This window comes from Vigna angularis, chromosome 4, assembly GCF_016808095.1.
Source record: "Vigna angularis cultivar LongXiaoDou No.4 chromosome 4, ASM1680809v1, whole genome shotgun sequence".
Classification (NCBI taxonomy): Eukaryota; Viridiplantae; Streptophyta; class Magnoliopsida; order Fabales; family Fabaceae; genus Vigna; species Vigna angularis.
In genome coordinates, this window is record NC_068973.1 from 15,186,755 (window position 1) to 15,205,383 (window position 18,629).

The window sequence follows — 18,629 nt, forward strand, 5'->3', positions numbered from 1 at the left end:
ACCGCATTTCCAATTACCCACAGAGTTTTTACCTCAGCTCTTTCTTATCGGGTTTAAAGCCCAATCTCCGTCGTGAGGTCACCGCCTTACAACCCCCAGATCTTCCTCATGCCATTGCCTTAGCCAAGCTCCACGACGAAAAATTCCGCTCATCACCCTTACCCTTTAATCTCTTTGGCCGTCCACCGCCATTTTCCCCACCTCCACCAAACACACCATCTCTTGCCAAAACACTTCCACCGCTACTTCCCACACCTACAACCAAGCTTCCCATTAAAAAGATAACCGAATCCGAAATGCAATCTCGCAGAGAAAAGAATCTTTGTTTCAATTGCGATGAACGCTATACTAGGGGTCATCATTGCAAACCACAATTTCTATTGCTTACTACCTTCGATGTAGAGGAAGGTGATGAGGATGCGTCCACGAAGGACATTCCTAATTCAGAGGAGATCCCTCAAGAGGCAGGTCTTATAAGCCTCCATGCATTCTAAGGTCAATAGTCCCTAAGAGCATTTCGGGTTACAGGATCTATTCAGGGTTATGTAGTGCACATTTTGATTGATAGTGAAGCAACACACAATTTTATTCAGAACAAGGTGGCCCAATTCCTTCATTTGTCAACTCAACCAACACCAAGCCCATTAAGGGTGATGGTAGGTAATGATGCCTTTTTACCTTGCTCTTCATTATGTCCTAATATAACTCTCACCTTGGACACTCATGATTTTTCCATCGACTTGTACCCACTGGACCTATCGGGCACTGATGTAGTCTTGGGTGTTCATTGGCTTTCAATGATCAGTCCCTTTGTTATGGATTACAATGGTCCATTTATGCGGTTTACTTGGCACGAGAAGCTCGTTGAGTTAAATGAGGATTCTGGCCCAAACCATTTCCCTATATCGGCCCATCAGCTCCGTCGTCTTCACAACACCAATCGGGTTGAAGCACTATTTCAGTTAACACTTGATCACAACCCTTTTCCCACTACTCCACTTACAGAGCTTACATCCCAATCTAAAATCATACCTTCCACCACCGAACCACTTCTTCAATCCCTTCTCTCCCAATACTCAACCATCTTCTCTACCCTCACAGCCCTTCCCCCACCATGCACCACAGACCACACAATCACCTTAGCCCCAAACACTCCTCCTATAACCGTACGACGCTACAGATACCCATATTTCCAAAAACAAGAAATAGAAAATCAAGTACAGAAAATGCTTAACTCGGGATTCATTAAGCCAAGCAATAGTCCCTACTCTTCTCCGGTGCTTCTCGTCAAAAAGAAAGACGAAACGTGGCTATTCTGCGTTGACTATAGGGCTCTGAACGCTGCCACCATCAAGGATAAGTTCCCAATCCCTACTGTTGATGAGCTTCTGGATGAACTTGGTCATGCCTCGTGGTTCTCCAAACTTGACCTTTTTTCAGGATTTCACCAAATCCTCATTGTCCCAACTGATACAGAGAAAACCGCATTCAGGACTCACAATGGCCATTTCAAATTTCGGGTCATGCCATTTGGACTGTGCAATGCCCCTTCTACCTTCCAAGCTACCATGAATGATCTGTTTAGACCCCATTTACGACGTTTCATCATTGTTTTTTTATAACATCTTGGTCTATAGCTCCACACTGACAGATCATGTACATCACTTGGAAACCACTTTCAAACTGCTTCTCTCCAATTGTTTTCGTTTGAAAGGTAGCAAATGCACCATCGGCACTTCGTCTATTTAGTACCTCGGTCATGTGGTCTCCGACAGAGGCGTTCAACCAGACCTTGCTAAATTGGCTGCAGTCAGTAATTGGCCCACCCCCAATACAGTCAAGTCCCTTAGAGGTTTTTTGGGATTAACAGGGTTCTACCGAAAATTTGTTGCAGGTTACGCCTCCATTGCTCAACCTCTCACCGATCTCCTCAAGAAGGACAACTTTATGTGGAACGATAATGCCCAAGCTGCATTCACCACCCTCAAAAATAGGTTATTGGCTTCACCTGTCCTGGTTCTTCCTAAGTTTGACTCAGTGTTCACTGTTCAAACAGATGCTTCGGGAATTGGAATGAGAGCAGTCCTTTCGCAAAACGGTCACCCAATTGCCTATTTCAGCAAGCAATTTTTTCCTAAGCTACACAACTCTTCTACTTACATTAGGGAATTGTGTGCCATTACTTCTGCTGTTCAAAAGTGGCGTCAATACCTCTTAGGACGCCGTTTTGTGATTCAAACTGATCAAAGGTCAATCAAGGAACTTTTATCTCAAACGGTTCTCACACCTGAAATACAGAATTACCTTTTTAAGTTGTTGGGTTTCGACTTTGAGATCCAGTATCGACCAGGCAAGACCAACACTGCAGCCGATGCTCTATCATGCATTGAGGACCCAGATCAACCTCTTTCCACGTCCCTTCTTGTATTGACAATTCCCCAATTGGATTTTCTGCATGACCTCAAGTCATCCTTACAACATGACCCTGCCTTTGTTACTCTCAAAGACAAGATCGTTACTGCTCCACATGACTATCCTCATTATTCGATCCAGGAAGGCCTCATTGTCTTCAAGGATAAGATTTGGCTGCCATCCACATGTTCCTATAAACCATTGATCCTCCATGAATTTCATTGCACTCCTTTAGCAGGCCACACGGGCATCTCCCGTACATTGAGCAAGATTTTGTCCTCTTTTTATTGGCACGACATTCGCAAAGATGTCAAGCAATTTGTCGAGCAATGCACAGTTTGTCAACAGACGAAGTTGCCTACTCAACGCCCTGCCGGCTTGCTCTAGCCGATTCCTCCTCCATCACACTGTTGGGAGGATTTGTCACTTGATTTTATCATTGGCCTTCCTCCTTATAAGAGTTTCACTACTATTCTCGTGGTTGTGGATCGATTTTCAAAAGGGGCACACTTTGGTATGCTTCCCAAGTCCTTCACTGCTACAAATGTGGCCCAATTGTTTGTTGACATTGTCTGTAAACATCATGGGTTACCTCGCAGCCTTATCTCTGACCGTGACCCGATACAATGTATTCCATATAAATCTCCTCCGTCCTCACAAGGGGCCACTACCATCATCTCCTCTATCCCTCCCACCTAACATTGAGGATCACTAACCAATTCTGGAACTAGTTGCAATTGTGGATTGGAAGAGCAATACTGATTGCCCCACATCTGATATTCAGGTACTGATCCAATGGAAGGGCTTGCCATTGGAAGAAGCAAGTTGGGAATCTTGGTCTCAGGTGCAACAACAATTTCACCCTGAGGACAAGGTGCTTCTTGATCAAGGAGGGGATGTAAGGATTGCAGGAACCATATTACTTGATTCATCTACATGCCCAATAACCACTTCACATACAGGCCCCACTATAGGTCAGAACCAAGCAGTTGCAACAAATGAGGATTGTGAGGAAAATACCAAAAGGATTCCACGCCAGCCACGCTATCTCAAGGATTTTGTGATCACGTCTTCCTGTAAAAAGGGGAAAATCATTAAGAAATGAATGATAAAGTTCCTAATATTTATTTTATTATTGAAAATGATTAGTTACTGTAAGGTTGTTACTAAGTGCATATATAGCACTGTATTGTAGGGAAAGGGAGGCAAGAAAACAAATAGAAAAGTTTTTTCCCCTCTGCATTCATTCTTTCTTTCTCTGATATTCTTCTATTCCATCATTCTCTGTCACATTCGGTTTCTTTCATACGGTGAAGGGAGAAGTTTCAAACTCAGGGTCAGCCTCACGCTATCTCAACCCCAACTCGTTTTCTATGGGCTTTGGGGGCTGGGGCTACTGAATAACCCCTTCATGAATGGAAAAAAAAATAAGGGGCTTAGTGTTGAATGGGGTTAGGTACAACCCATGAGATATGTGTTAAAATGACAGGTCTATTAGTGTCTCATTCTCGAGGAGAGAGAGAGGGTGCACCATTCTTTTATTTCTTAGCACTTCATGTGCCATGCAAAGCACGTAGCGCTTTGCTTCTTAAGCTCCAAAAGTGAGTAAGCTATTGTGGGTGGGTTCTTTGTTTCGGTATTAGGGAACAATTTCTTCTCCTCTTTAATTTTTATTAGGGAATAGTTGGGCGTAGTTAATATACTTTAAGGCATCAAATCCCAGCATTGAATGAGACGTTTATATTAGGAAGTTCTACTGGCTAGGAAAGGAAATAATGGGTGGGTTTTAACACTGAATATTTGGACTAAATAGAGTTATATTTTCGGATCTTTTAGAGAATAAAGGGAGTGGATCTTGAGTGGTATTTTAGGTTAAACCTGAGAGGAAAACGCGCAACAACTGTGAGGGAGTGGGAGCAAAGGATTCTCTGCTTCTTAAACCATACCTTGAACGTAGTGAGTGAGAGGTAGAGGACCATGAGACCCAAGGAGAAGGAGGGGGTCGTCGTTGTTGTCACAAGAGAGGGGAGACCATCCAAGCATCACTTAGAATCAAAGAACTCCTAGTGAGTCTCTGGAAAGCGAGGTAAGGGGAGTAACCATTTTTGTGTTTGTGTGATTGGGGTTTGTGATGAACAAATGCTTATGTAGTAGTTGTCTTGGTCCTGTTTGGACTAGTTGTCTTGGTCCTGTTTGGACTACAAGTGTATGGTTATATTCCCTTATATGTTCAAACAGTTTCCCCATTTTGCTTCTTTTAGTTCTTTTGTCTCTTCACATGAAAGTTTTTGCTTGACCTTACGGTGGGCGTCAAAATATTTCCGGTGTAAGGTCAAGGGTGGTCTTTTGCTTCTATGTTATCCTTTGTGCATTCTGATGAGATGTCTCCTATCGATCAGTAGGTACATTAAAAGTGCTCTAATGCTAAAGTCATCTTAAGTTCAATCATTAAGATATTAATGTTGTAAAAAAACGTGTAATAAAGAGTCTTTACAATTATACTTTTGACCTGTAATTATAATTTTTATCATAGAATTTTGATTAGGATCGATTATATTACTATCTAATTTTTTTCTAAACCTTATTATTAACTTGTTTAAACTACTGGATGATTAACTAACTATAATCGTGATCGATTGGTTTTATCCAAGCCTGAACAATCAGTCATGTTATTTCTTTTAATATATTCCGTAGGTTACATATATTGCACTTACTTTTCTTCTTCCATATTTTGTTGTTTCTTATTCATATTACACTGTGATGTTAGCAATTTAGGGTCATTCATATATATATATATATATATATATATATGTATATATATATATGTATATATATATGTATGTATATATATGTATGTATATATATATATATGTGTATGTATATATATATATATGTGTATGTATATATATATATATATATATATATATATATATATATATGTATATATATATATAATAAATCATTAAATTGAAGTTGTTAGAAAACACTAGATTGGGGGAGGGCATCGAATAGTGTTTTCATAAATATTTTTCGTTTTCCCAAAAACTAAGCATGATATACGTAACACTATGTATGTATGTATATATGTATGTATGTATATATATATATGTATGTATATATATATATATATATGTATATATATATATATATATATATATATATATATATATATATATATATATATATATATATATATATATATATATATATATAACAAATCATTAAATTGAAGTTGTTAGAAAACACTAGATTGGGGGAGGGCGTCGAATAGTGTTTTCATAAATATTTTTCGTTCCCAAAAACTAAGCATGATATATGTAACACTTATGAGTTAGTTGTACTTTATTTATAAACACAATTCTGTGAAGATCATTTACTGGACTAACTCAATATGTTCCAAAGATATCTAGGTAGTAGCTCGTTGAAGATGTAAATGCTAGGTAAGAACTTAATGTTGACTTGAGTGCGTACTATGATCACCTTCATTGAGATCCAAATGTGTACTGAAAAGACTACTCCACACAAACAATTTTTATATTGGTTCACTTGTTAGAGCTACATCCAGGTATCCTCTAAATTAACTTAGAGGGTTTCATTAAATATTCAATGAGGTACAGTTGAGTGTTTTAAACCACGCTTGGTGTTCCTAGTCGTATTGAGTAACCGTTGTTACTCATGACTAGTTGAGTTCTACTCAATCCTGATTGCGTAGTACTATTCGCCACCCTTGGTATCCCTAAATGCTTTTAGTATCACTTTGATACATCGTCTAATTGAGTATCACCCACTTCTGGTGTTGACCACTATAGTATCCTTAATTAACGAATAAACTACAGTTACCCTTACCACTCCTAGTATCCTCAATCAATGAGTAGTTTTGAATTACTCATGACTAGTTGAGTTCTACTCAATCCTGATTGCGTAGTACTATTCGCCACTCTTGGTATCCCTAAACGCTTTTAGTATCACTTTGATACATCGTCTAATTGAGTATCACCCACTTCTGGTGTTGACCACTCTAGTATCCCTAATTAACGAATAAACTTCAGTTACCCTTACCACTCCTGGTATCCTCAATCAATGAAGAGTTTTTAATTACCCTAGACTGGATGAGTATTCGCACCACTCCTGGTATCCTCAATCAAAGAATAACTTCTTGTTACCCTAGACTGGATGAGTATTTACATCACTACTGGTATCTTCAGTCAGCGAATAACCTCTTGTTACCCTAGACTGGATGAGTACCCGCACCACTTCTGGTATCCCTAGGCTCTGTTGGTATCCACCGATACACTACCTAGATGAGTTTCACCCACTCTTACTCTAAAACACAAAACAAGAGAGTATACACTTGGTATGAAAGAGATTTGTGTGTATTTTCTTTGAATTTTAAAATTGTAGTTGTTTTTTTTTGGACTTGTAATATTTGGCCTTTATAGGATGTGTCCTAACAAGAACATTGGACTTTGATTAATATTGTGTTTTATAGTTGATAAGTTTGAGGGAACCAAAGTTCCTTCTAATTTCACCATTAGGCTGCATAGATTAGCTTTAATTGCTTTCTTTAATTGTGATAGTCTAGTGTGTGTCAACTTTTATTTCAAGTTTAAATCCCTTTGAGAAGTTTGATACAAGAGAACTTGAGGTAAGTTTTGGCTAGGTGATGAATCATTATTTTCTTCACTTCACTTAGTTTATTGTACTAGAATTAGTCGGGGAATTGTGCTTAAACGTCCGGTATTTTCCTGTTTTTCCTAATTGTGCTTAATTTGATCGGAAATTCTTATTTAACTAATTTGAATTATCTGAGCTAATTATTTGCATTATTGATTGTAGGGGAATTTTTGGAAAATATTTTGGGACTTAGAGAAATGCCACATCAATTTTATTTTAAGCTAAAATGAGAAAGGAGGTGTGATGTGTAATTATGGGAGTGCACACGGATATGAGCTTAAATGGAAAAGCTTATTTTAAAAGGAAAAATTGGTGTTGGATGCTAATAGGAAGGACGTGGACGCTGCTGAAGAAGAAAAGCACATTGTATTCTTATGTGTTATGGATTTATTTTGTTTATGGCCCACTTTGTCACTCATTCACGCGGAAGCACAATTGGCTTAGAAGAAGTGCATACCACACGGCCATACCAAAGGGAATCTTCTTTCTTTCTTTGAAGAGCACACCAATGGAGGGGCCCATAAAGGAGGCCAGCATTATTTTGGTGCTATCCAGATGTTGAAAAGAGAGGGCAGCAGCACATAGAAGAAGATTAAGTACGCTGCTCCAGCCGCCACCTAGGATTGGAAAATTCATCTTGGCTTGAAGAGGGAGCAGCTGCACTTCACGCTCTAGCTCATTCACATCCAGCACCCGTCCACAGTTACACGTCCAGCAGCGTCCAGCTGGGGAAGCAAGAAGACCGTTCAACACTTCACTGCACCAGCTGTTCCAACAGTACGTCCGGCAGCAGCAGCAAAGAGTGATGGCCAGTAGTGATGTCTCAACATGGAGCAGCTGCAACCACCACTTGTCACGGCTTGGCTGGAGGAAAAAGAGGATTCATTCACTTCATGGAGGAGTAGCATGTTGTCACGGCCAGGAGGTGCATGGTGTCTCGGCTGGAAAGAAGAAAGTACAGTAGATGTCTCGGCCTAGAGATAGAGAAGCCAGCAGAGTGAAGAGATGGTCACGGCCATGACAACTTCCGTCCAGCAAGCACAGTAGAGGAAGCTTCACACGGACAGCACCCATGGAGAGCACGGTGTTGATTAGAAGAGGAAGCAACGTGTGAAGGGAGAAGGAGATGTTGAACGGTACAATAGTTTGGGAGATGAGGAGGCTACGGTTGGTGTCTTGGAACGAAGAAGAGTGTACACGGCAAATTGAAGATGAAGACAAGAAGTGGAGGACCCCTATCCTAATTCTTTGGCACATTTAGGAGTTGAAGAAGTCAGCAAGCTAGGGGAACAAAAACAAAACGTAAAAGGAATTCACGGGTGCCAGAGACAAAATCCACAATTCTGAAATGAGGGAGGCATATACGGGAATTTGTCCAGAGGAGTGGCTATAAAATGAGAAGAGCAGCAGCAGATTGAGAGGAGAATTTAGAGTGAGATTAGGAGTAGTTTAGGAGAAGGCACGGCCTTGAGGCCTGGAAGGGGCTCTCGGTCCTTCTCTTCCAGGGGCTCTGGATTTTTATTTTTCACTTAGCAAATGTTCGGTTCTTGAAAAAGCTTGTAGTGTGTTATAGTATTTGGATCAGTTTACTCAGTTTTATTTTTATCTTAAATGTTCAAGAATTTTAATTTAAGTTTTCAATCTGCGATAAATTTCATTTACAGTTCAGTACTTTTATTTTTACTTTCTCTTTTATTTTACCGGTTATTGTTTTATGCATCGTTAAGTTTTACCATTTTTGCATATTTACTGTTCCGTTTTTACCGTCTTTTACCGTTCAGTTTTTTATTGTCTTTAAGATTTATTTTGGCGTTTTAAATTCTGTTTTGTTTTATTTCCAGTTTTAATTTAATTTAATTTAATTTTTCTCCGCAACCAAAAACACTATAAAAACCCCTACTTCGTGTTTGATCTGAAACTGAACCCAATTTGGTCCTTGAGAGACGACCTAGGAGTCACATCCTAGCACTGTACTGCATTCTTAATTGCACATAAAATTTGATCGGCCGCGACAGCCGTATCACTAGGAAAGACTTGGTTTTTAAGCAATCCATAGTGATTAACCTCTCTTTCCTGGATGTGAGCTTAAGTTGTTCTTGTCTCCTTAAGTCTCTTAAGGAATTTTATTTTAAATAATAAGTTTGTTTGCATAAGCCATTTTGAAAATCTTAAAAATGTCTAGGATTATTTGTGAATGTTTTTTTTCAAAATTCTTTTGAAACAAATGAGTTTTGATAGTAGCTTGCATTTAAGTCATGGTGAGGATGAGCTACATTATAAAGTTAAGAGTGACCTTCCATTCTTTGGTGAGAATACTAGTGCATTATCATACCTGGCATGAGAGAAATGAATATAAGAACTTCATTCATTCCTAGTTAGGCATGGTAAATATCATATACTTAGTTTATCCATCTCTAGACTTGTAGGACATGCAAGTGAATGGTGGAATCAAAGCAATCTAAGGTTGAGAAAGGTAAAAAATCTCCAATTAAAGATTGGTGCGACTTGAGAGTAGGCATGGGAAGAAAATTTGTTCTTTCTTTCCTTGTAATAAAATAAGAGAAAATATATGAGATGAGAGAGATAGAAAAGAAAGAAAGAGTTGAAAGAAAACAATATCTTGCTACCTTAGAAGAAGAGCTTAAAATCCTTAATGAAAAACAAGAAAAATTTCAAAAGAATTTAAGAAAGATTAAGAAAGAGAGGAAGACAAAAGAAGGAAGAAAGAACAAAGAGAGAATGAGGAGCATGAGAAAAGAGAGAAAGAACAAAGAGAGAAGGAGGAGCAAGTAAGCAGAGAGAGAAAGGAGAAGGAAAGAAGTCCAAGCAAAGAGGAATAAGGTGGGTGGCGCTAAGCGGCAACGTGTTTTCCTTTTACTTTTCCACACATGTATTTCGTGCATCTTCTAGAATATGGCACATTTTCCATGCTTTGCCACGTGGATTAAGATCCATATATTATGGCTTTCATCAGCACCATACAAGTCTAGGTGAATCTCCTATAAATTCACCTTAGCTTCACTTGTAAATCACTTTTGGAATATTTATTTGTTGATGCAATTTCCAACCATGTTCTCTACAACCAAGAGTCATTCCCTTGCTTCCCCATTCACCCCTATAGCTTCCTTCCTTGATGGATGATTGTCTGAGCTATAGCCACTTCACTTAAATCACTTCACCCACTCCAAACAGCCACCGATTAAAATCACTTTTGGAATATTTATTTGTTGAATTCTACAACTGAACGACACTATCAAGTGGTATTCAGAGCCATGACGTTTCTCCATACAAATAAGTCTAGTTACTTGGTTTTCCTTCACTGTCATTTCCTTCTTTTATCTGTTTTGATTTGTAGTGTTCTGTCCATTAAATCTGCCATCTCTGGTTGTTGTTTTTAGGACTCTGTTTCGTTCAATTTTTTTTTTCTGTCCAACTTTCTTTGCTTTGTTGATTTTTTCATTTTCAATCGGACCACTTTATAGTTGAGTCAGTTTTTATTTGATTAATATGTCCAGTTTTGTCAAGTCATGTGCAGTATGCATTACTTTTGATTGTCATAAATTCTGAGTATTCAATTGCTTATTTTCTTTGTTCTGTGCATTAAGAAAATCTGGATTGTGAATACATTGTGAAATTCGATGGAATGAGTTTGATGGAAAATCTGCAATCCGATTTTGGAATTTAAATCATTGCATTTGAGCTGATTGAATAAATCTAGTATTGTTTCATTGGTTGTTAATTCTATTTGAGCAAATCTGTGAAGAGTTTTCTGCTGGCGAAACTATATTGGATACCATATGAGCCATGAAATGCTTAGGCATAGCTTGGATGCATTGAGAAATTTTCAGCAGCATTCTTAAAAGCACTTGGTCGATCTGCACTTTATTTGTTGAGGTCATTTTTGTGTTTTAAATCTGGGTTGAGCATATAGATCTTTGCTAACCAACCAATACGTTTTTCTGCTATTTTGAGAAACTTTTAATTGTTGTTTTGGAGTCTAATTCATTTTTCCAAGTTTGTTTAAAGTGTTGTTTCTAAATTTGGATATTAGAGTTGTTGGTTTTAATTTGCACATGAACTGGATATACCAAACTGTTATATAACTTGAATCTGTCAAGCAAAATAATTCAAACAAGTTTATATTCATCAATCAAACATGTTTGTTCAAAGCTAATATGATTCTAAATGGTTTTGTGCATTTTCACTAGCCAACTCATCCACTTTTAAGCACTTTTCTGGTTCAAATCAATTGTTGTAGCAGAATTATACTGTTTTTGAAGATTGATTTGGTGTATTGAACATTGTTTGTAAGTTGTAGCAAAATCTTGAGTCCATATAAAAGAATTAAAACATTCAAAAGAATTGGAATGAAAATTAAAAAGCTACTTAGACCGGTGCAACAAGTTTTCGAATTCTGCAAAATGCCAAGTCAAAAGCTATGCACCAAACTGCATTGTCATTGAGACATTTTCACAAACAGTTTGTAGCATTTGTATTACACCTTTGATTTGAACTTAATTTTTGACTTGTGGTCTTTTATTGCATTGTTAATTCATTCTATAGCTAATCATACGATCCATTTGAGGTGCCTCCTTGATTGCTACCAATTATTTGCTTGCTTTTTGAGTTCTTGGCTATCTTGCACATAAGTTGTTTGATAAAAGGGCTTGTACTGCTGTCATTTTTGAGTCCACTTTCTGGCAGTGTCACAGTTTATACTGGCCTTTTACTGGTGTTGTGGTGATCTGTTTAAAGTGCTTTATGTAGGTGCAACATAGCCAGACTTCTATACATCCAAGGTAGCCTCATAGGAAGTGGAGTGATTGTGGAATCAAGTGTTGAATCCAACTCTGGTGTAGTGGTCTTCTCAGCCAGAACTTGTCCAAATCTGTGAACTTGGTGCAGCAACAGAATTCACTAGTGGCAGCTGCGAGATTAGTTTAAACTAGCCTAGTTTCTTTGTTTTGAGAAGCCAAAGCTGCATTACTACATTTTCCCTTCCCTTTTGTGTACCTTGTAATTGTTCCATCATTTTCAATTCCTTGTAATTGGCTATTAAGCAAGTGACTTGGAAGAATCCTCAAGTGTTCTTCCATCACTTGCAAACTTTGTTTTTGTTTGCTTCATTTAAAATTGGTAGACAGTGAGTGTGTCTTGGATCCAAAGGTCCAAGCCTCACTTAGCAGATCTCACATCTTTCAATTCTTACACGCACATAGGTAAAGTCTTAGAAGTCCGACTTTAGAGTCTAGGTTTTTCCTTGTCTTTGTGTTTGTTCTCTTTAGACTTTTAGTGGATTTAGAGGTAATTTTGATTTAAGGAATTCTAGCAAGCAACTAGGAGCATATTTGGCAAGGCAAGACTTGGTACTTAAGCAACCTATAAGGTTCACCTCTCTTACTTGGAATATTGCTCTTAAGTGAAACCTCTTATTCCTTACCTGAAGAAAACTTTTAAGTTTACAAGATGTCTGGAAGACAATCCCCTTGGATTAGTGATCCCCCTAAAGAGAAATTTAATTTCAAAACTCTTGTCAACCAACTCAGTGAGATTGAGAGAAAAATGAGTCAAGAAAAAGTCAACAGAGAGCTACACAATGCTAAGGTCAAAAATGAGTTGAAATTGCTAAGAGAGGAACAAGCCCAGTGTAGGGAGAGATCTAGGGAAAGCTACAGTGGAGACTCTCAACATGAACAAGAGTCCTTAAGGGTAGGCGAGTATTACCAACAACCCTCTTCATCAAGAAGACATAGAAGGGAACTTGAATCTCCTCCTCCCCCTAGGGAAGTTAATGTGGTATTACCTCACTTTCATGGAAAAGATAATGTTGAGGTTTACCTAGATTGGGAGATGAAGGTAGAGCAAATCTTTGTTGGCCATCAAGTGGGAGAAGAAAGAAAAGTCTCACTTGCTACCCTAAGTTTTCAAGGGTATGCAATGTATTGGTGGACTGCCCTAGTCCAAGAGAGACTAAGACAACGACTCCCTCTAATAAAATATTGGAATGAGCATACAAATGCCCTTAGGAGAAGACACATGCCCTCCTATTACAAAAGAGAACTCATGGATAAGCTCCAAAGATTGTAACAAAAGTCTGTCTATTGAACAGTACAGACAAAATATGGAGTTATACATGATAGGGCAGGAATAACAGAGGGAGAAGAGACTACCTTGGCTAGATTTTTGAGTGGGCTGAATCTTGATATCAGAGATAGGGTTGAACTCCTACCTTATAGAGATTTGAATGATCTTGTTCAAATGTGTATAAAGGTAGAACAACAAAATTTGAGAAAAGCTTCTGCTAAACGATTTCAATCCCCTTTTGAACAAAAAATTGTTAAAGAAAAGGAGCCCCTCAAACCTCTAGCCAAGATAGTTGAAAAACCCAAACAAGAATCCTCTTCACACACTCGGACTAGTGAGATCAAGTGTTTTAAATGTTTGGGTAGGGGTCATATAGCTGCTCAATGTCCTACCAAAAGAACAATCATTTTAAGAGGTAATGACATTTATAGCAGTGAAAGTGAGTCACCCACTAGTGAGAGTGAGAGTGACCAAGAAGAGGAAGTGTTTGCTAATGATTGTCAACTTCTCATGGTGAGAAGGGTGCTTAAACGTCAACCAAGCCTAGAACACTTATCACAAAGAGAGAACATCTTTCACACAAGATGTAAAGTTCAAGAAAAATATTGTTCTCTCATTATTGATAGTGGATCTTGTTGCAATTTTTGTAGCACAAGGCTGGTTGAAAAACTGAATCTTGCTATGATACCCCATCCAAAACCTTACAAACTTCATTGACTAAATGAAGATGGGGATATAACAGTAAAGAATCAAGTTAAACTGACAATTTCTATAGGAAACTTCACAGATGATGTTATTTGTTATATAGTTCCCATGGAAGCTTGTCATGTGCTATTAGGGAGTCATGACAATTTGATCATAATAGTACCCACCATGGTCTCACCAATACCATAATTGTGCACAAAGCTTAGAAGAAATTTGTGCTTCATCCCTTATCACCTACCCAAGTTGCCAAAGATCAAGCACAAATGAAACTCAATAGGGAGCAAGAAAAAGAAGAAAAAAAAACGTCAAAACAAAAGAGAAAATAATAGTCCTTAGGGATGAAAACAAGGTATGGGAGAATAGTGTTCCCTCCCACAAGGTCACTCAACATGAAGTCCTTTTGAATAAAAAATTTTGGAATTCATGTTGAGCAACCTTCATACCTCCTCTTATGTCAAGGAACACTCACATGCACATCTAGTGAGTCTAAGACTTCTACTCTTTCTCTTTCAATCCAAAAAATGTTAAAGGAATTTGATTATATATTTCCCCAAGAAATTCCAGTTGGGCTTCCACCATTAAGGGGAATAGAGCATCAAATTGACTTTGTACCTGGGGCAACTCTTCCTAATAGGCTTGCCTATAGGACTAACCCCCAAGTGACAAAAGAGATTGAGTCACAAGTCCAAGACTTGTTGGATAAGGGTTGGGTTCAAAAGAGCTTAAGCCCTTGTGTTGTACCTGTGTTGTTGGTGCCTAAGAAAGATGGGAAATGACGCATGTGTTGTGATTGTAGGGTTATCAACAACATCACAATAAAATACAGACATCCTATCCCTAGGCTTAATGATATGTTAGATGAATTGCATGGAGCCCAAATATTTTCTAAAATAGATCTCAAAAGCGGATATCACCAAATCAAAATCAAAGAAGGTGATGAGTGGAAAACTGCTTTTAAGACTAAGTTTGGACTGTATGAGTGGCTAGTGATGCCTTTTGGCCTTACTAATGCTCCAAGCACATTCATGAAACCTATGAACCATGTCTTAAGGGATTGCATTGGGAAGTTTGTAGAATTTTATTTTGATGACATTCTGGTGTATAGTCAAAATTTGTAAAACCATGAAAAATATTTGAGAGTTGTCTTAACAATTCTTAGAACCAATCAATTGTTTGCAAATATTGACAAATGCACCTTTTGTGTTGATAGTGTCATCTTTCTAGGTTGTGTAGTCAATAAAAATGGGGTCCATGTTGACCTTGAGAAAATAAAGGCCATACAAGATTGGCCATCACCAAAGAATGTAGGATAAGTAAGGAGGTTCCATGGTTTGGCAAGCTTTTATAAAAGGTTTGTACTTAACTTCTCTAGTCTTGCATCACCTCTCAATGAGTTGGTGAAAAAGGATGTTACATTCCAAGGGAGAAAAACAACAAAAAGCATTTGAGCTAGAATGTTATGCTTCTGGTCTTGGCATAGGTGTTGTGTTATTACAAGAAGGTCACCCCATTGCTTACTTCAGTGAAAAACTTCATGGGGCCACTTGTAATTACCCCACCTATGACAAAGAGCTTTATGCTCTTATAAGGGCTCTTCAAACTTGGGAACATTATCTTGTTTCCAAGGAGTTCATCATTCATAGTGATCATGAATCACTAAAATATTTGAAGAGCCAACACAAGTTACAAAAGAGGCATGCCAAATGGTTAGAATTCATTGAACAATTCTCTTATGTTATGAAATACAAGAAAGGAAAATCCAATATTGTGGCATATGCTTTATCAAGAAGAAATAATCTTTTGGCCACATTAGGAGCTCAAATTCTTGGCTTTAATAACATAATTGAATTGTATGCTCAAGATCTTGAGTTTTTCAAAATTTATGAGGAATGCCTCAACAAGGCTCAAGGAGGTTTCTATGTAAGAGAGGGGTATCTTTTCAAAGAAGGCAAAATTTGTATACCTCAAGGATCCCATAGAAAGCTTCTTGTCAAGGAAATGCATGAGGGTGGATTAATGGGTCACTTTGGGGTAGAAAAGACTCTTGACATGTTAAAGGAAAAATTCTTTTGGCCTCACATGAGGAAAGATGTCCAAAGACATTGTTACAAGTGCTCTTTGCTTGCTTTAAGTGGTAGCCAGGAGCCCAATTAGATGATCCAGAATGGCCCAAACTAGCACAAAGGGAAGGATAGAAGAAGTCCAAGCAAAGAGGAATAAAGTGGTTGGCGCTCAACGCCCAACCCTTGCCGTTGAGCAACAATGTGTTTGCTTTTTACTTTTCGGCACATGTATTTCGTGCATCTTCTACAATATGGCACATTTTCCATGCTTTGCCATGTGGATTAAGATCCACATATTATAGCTTTCATCAATACCATATAAGTCTAGGTGAATCTCCTATAAATTCACCTTAGCTTCACTTCTAAATCACTTTTGGAATATTTGAGAATTTCTACTGATGCAATTTCCAACCATGTGCTTTGCAACCAAGAGTCATTCCCTTGCTTCCCCATTCACCTCTATAGCTTCCTTCCTTGATGGATGGTTGTCTAAGCTATAGCCACTTCACTTAAAGCACTTCACCCACTCCAAACAGCCACCGATCTACACCTTCTTCGCTGCCAATTTCCAACTACTTCCGCTGATCCAGATTTCACGAAGGATTTGCTGAATTCTACACCTTGACAACGCTATCAAGGAGAATATGAAGAGAAAAAAGATAAAAGAAAGGAATGAGAAAGAAAAGAGAGAAAAAGAAGAGATTGAAATAAAAGGAAGAAGAGGAACTCCCAAAAGTAACTTTGAATATATAAATTACTCTTAATATTGGATGGCAAATGGACGACCATTCAATTAAGTGTATTATTTAGAATAGGACGCGATAGACTAATATGTTAGCTATTTTTTAAAATTATAATTTAAAATAGAAAAATAATTTAAAAATTTAAGTTTTTGTATTATATTTTTTTTAAAGATATAAATATATAATTTTATTGTAAATTAAATTATTAATGTTTATAAATTAAGTTTCAAGAATGATTTAATATATAAATATAATAATTATTTTAATTTGTTTAATTCCTTACTGTATTTAAATATATATTTTTATATAAATTGATAAAAGAATTATGTAAAAAGGTGTAATTTCTAGAGTATAATATTTTTCCACAGTGAAATGGATAATCTAAGAAAATAAAAATTTCAGTGGTCGAGTAATTCAATATTAAAGTACAATATGTAAGTTGCATATAATACGACAGGTAGATTAATTCAATATTAAAAGTAAAATATTTAAGTTGCATATAATAAGACTAGTGTTGAAAAAATCACAAAACTGTTTTCCAAATTCGACCTCGAAATTCAATTTGAAAACAAATAATTAATCACTCCAACTTTTTAAATGAAAGAAAAAACTAAAAAACTAGCTAAAACTCCATTCCCAAAAATTTAAATTACCAAACAAATATTGAAAAAGCAAGAGACAATTTCGCCTCTAAAATCAAATTCCATTAGTGCACAATAACTCAGGTCTATTGAAAGTCGTGAATCCTGAAAAGTGAAATAACTATTTTGCCTAGAAAGTTTCAAAAAGCTTTGGAGGAAATAACTATTTTATAATGAAATTTCTTTTCATAAATCAGAAATTTTCTGAAAAGTAAAAAGGCAACAATTAGAGCATGAATAAGAAGGAAAAGAATGACCTCACTGGCACATTTCTTTAAACATTATTCAAACATAAGTTTATTTTGGTTAAACACATTATTCAAACATTAAAAGGCATAACATAAGGATCCTGGTATGTTTTCAGGCATCTACAATTCAAGCATCATTCGACAGATATGTTTCCAGGCATCGCACAAAGGATAAAACAGACTCTAGTGACTTCACAGGTTGAACATTTTCTGCGATCTCAGACTCAGAGTCAAAAGAGATCTTCACCTTCACCAAAGTCTTTTCCTCTGCCACTGCAGATAGTTGAAAACTTGTCTTAAAGTATGAAAAGCCTTTCTCCAGAAACCCTCCCTCAACCACTTGCAGCCCAATTTCATGAGAAATCTCATCAAGCTCTGTGATCTTCTCCTTCTGGTAACTCACTGGGCTCACACCTGAGAATTCCACAAAATGTTTCACTTCCATCATTAAATCAACCATGAAATTCGAATGATTACAAGAAAAGCTTGAAAGAAAATCCTCACCGGAGAAAAATTTGAAGAGAAAGACTGTGCCTACGCCACCATCACCTTCCACCACGGTCGCATCTTTCACTATATTTGGAATAACTTTTACAACCGTTACTGCCAAATCCTTTGAGAAGGCTTGCCACAGGGCTTCCAACCCAACACTCACCTCGGTTGTGTCGCTCAATTCCTTCGTCATGTCTCTTCTCAATTTGGCCTAAGGAAGGAAGGTAGGTTCATATATATATATATAAAAGAAGAAAACTAAAAAACTTGCTAAAATTCCACTCCCAAAAAGCTAAATTCTACCAAACAAATATTGAAAAAGCAAGATACAATTTCGCTAAATGAAATTCCATTGGTGCACAATAATTCGGGTCTATTGAAAGTCGTGAATCTTGAAAAGTGAAATAACTATTTTGCCTGAGTCATTCTCCCTGCACCTCACCACCCTCGTCCTGCACCTCCAAAAAAATTATAATTCCAAAGTGTGCCCTTATCAGTCAACGAAGAGAGAGAAAAATATTGTGGTTAAAAAGTTTAGTAAAACTTTAAACCCTAAAACTTTAACTC

The 18,629-nt window shown here is 37.4% G+C and overlaps 1 protein-coding gene and 1 long non-coding RNA gene across 3 annotated transcripts; one reads left to right on the top strand and one right to left on the bottom strand.

Moving 5' to 3' along the window:
• Positions 1–10,123: 10,123 nt before the first annotated feature.
• LOC128196081 (uncharacterized) lies at positions 10,124–12,273 on the top strand. Of its 2 annotated transcripts, none has more exons than XR_008248184.1 (2): positions 10,124–10,386; positions 11,854–12,273. It is a non-coding gene; the product is annotated as an uncharacterized LOC128196081 (long non-coding RNA). The 2 variants fall into 2 exon arrangements; XR_008248183.1 differs by having other exon boundaries at positions 10,124–10,346.
• A 5,287-nt stretch (positions 12,274–17,560) lies between these two features.
• LOC108331171 (phytohormone-binding protein) lies at positions 17,561–18,358 on the bottom strand. Its single transcript, XM_017565813.2, has 2 exons — positions 18,075–18,358; positions 17,561–17,984 (listed from the first exon to the last, which is right to left on the bottom strand). The coding sequence occupies exons 1-2, from the start codon at positions 18,253–18,255 to the stop codon at positions 17,698–17,700; spliced, it is 468 nt and encodes a 155-aa protein (XP_017421302.1). The 5' UTR covers positions 18,256–18,358; the 3' UTR covers positions 17,561–17,697.
• Positions 18,359–18,629: the final 271 nt, after the last annotated feature.

Coding starts and splice junctions, on each gene's coding strand:
- LOC108331171 (XM_017565813.2), bottom strand. CDS start 18,255: ATGACGAAGGAATTGAGCGACACAACCGAGGTGAGTGTTGGGTTGGAA. Junction 17,985..18,074: donor TCTCTTCAAATTTTTCTCCG/GTGAGGATTTTC, acceptor TGGAATTCTCAG/GTGTGAGCCCAGTGAGTTAC.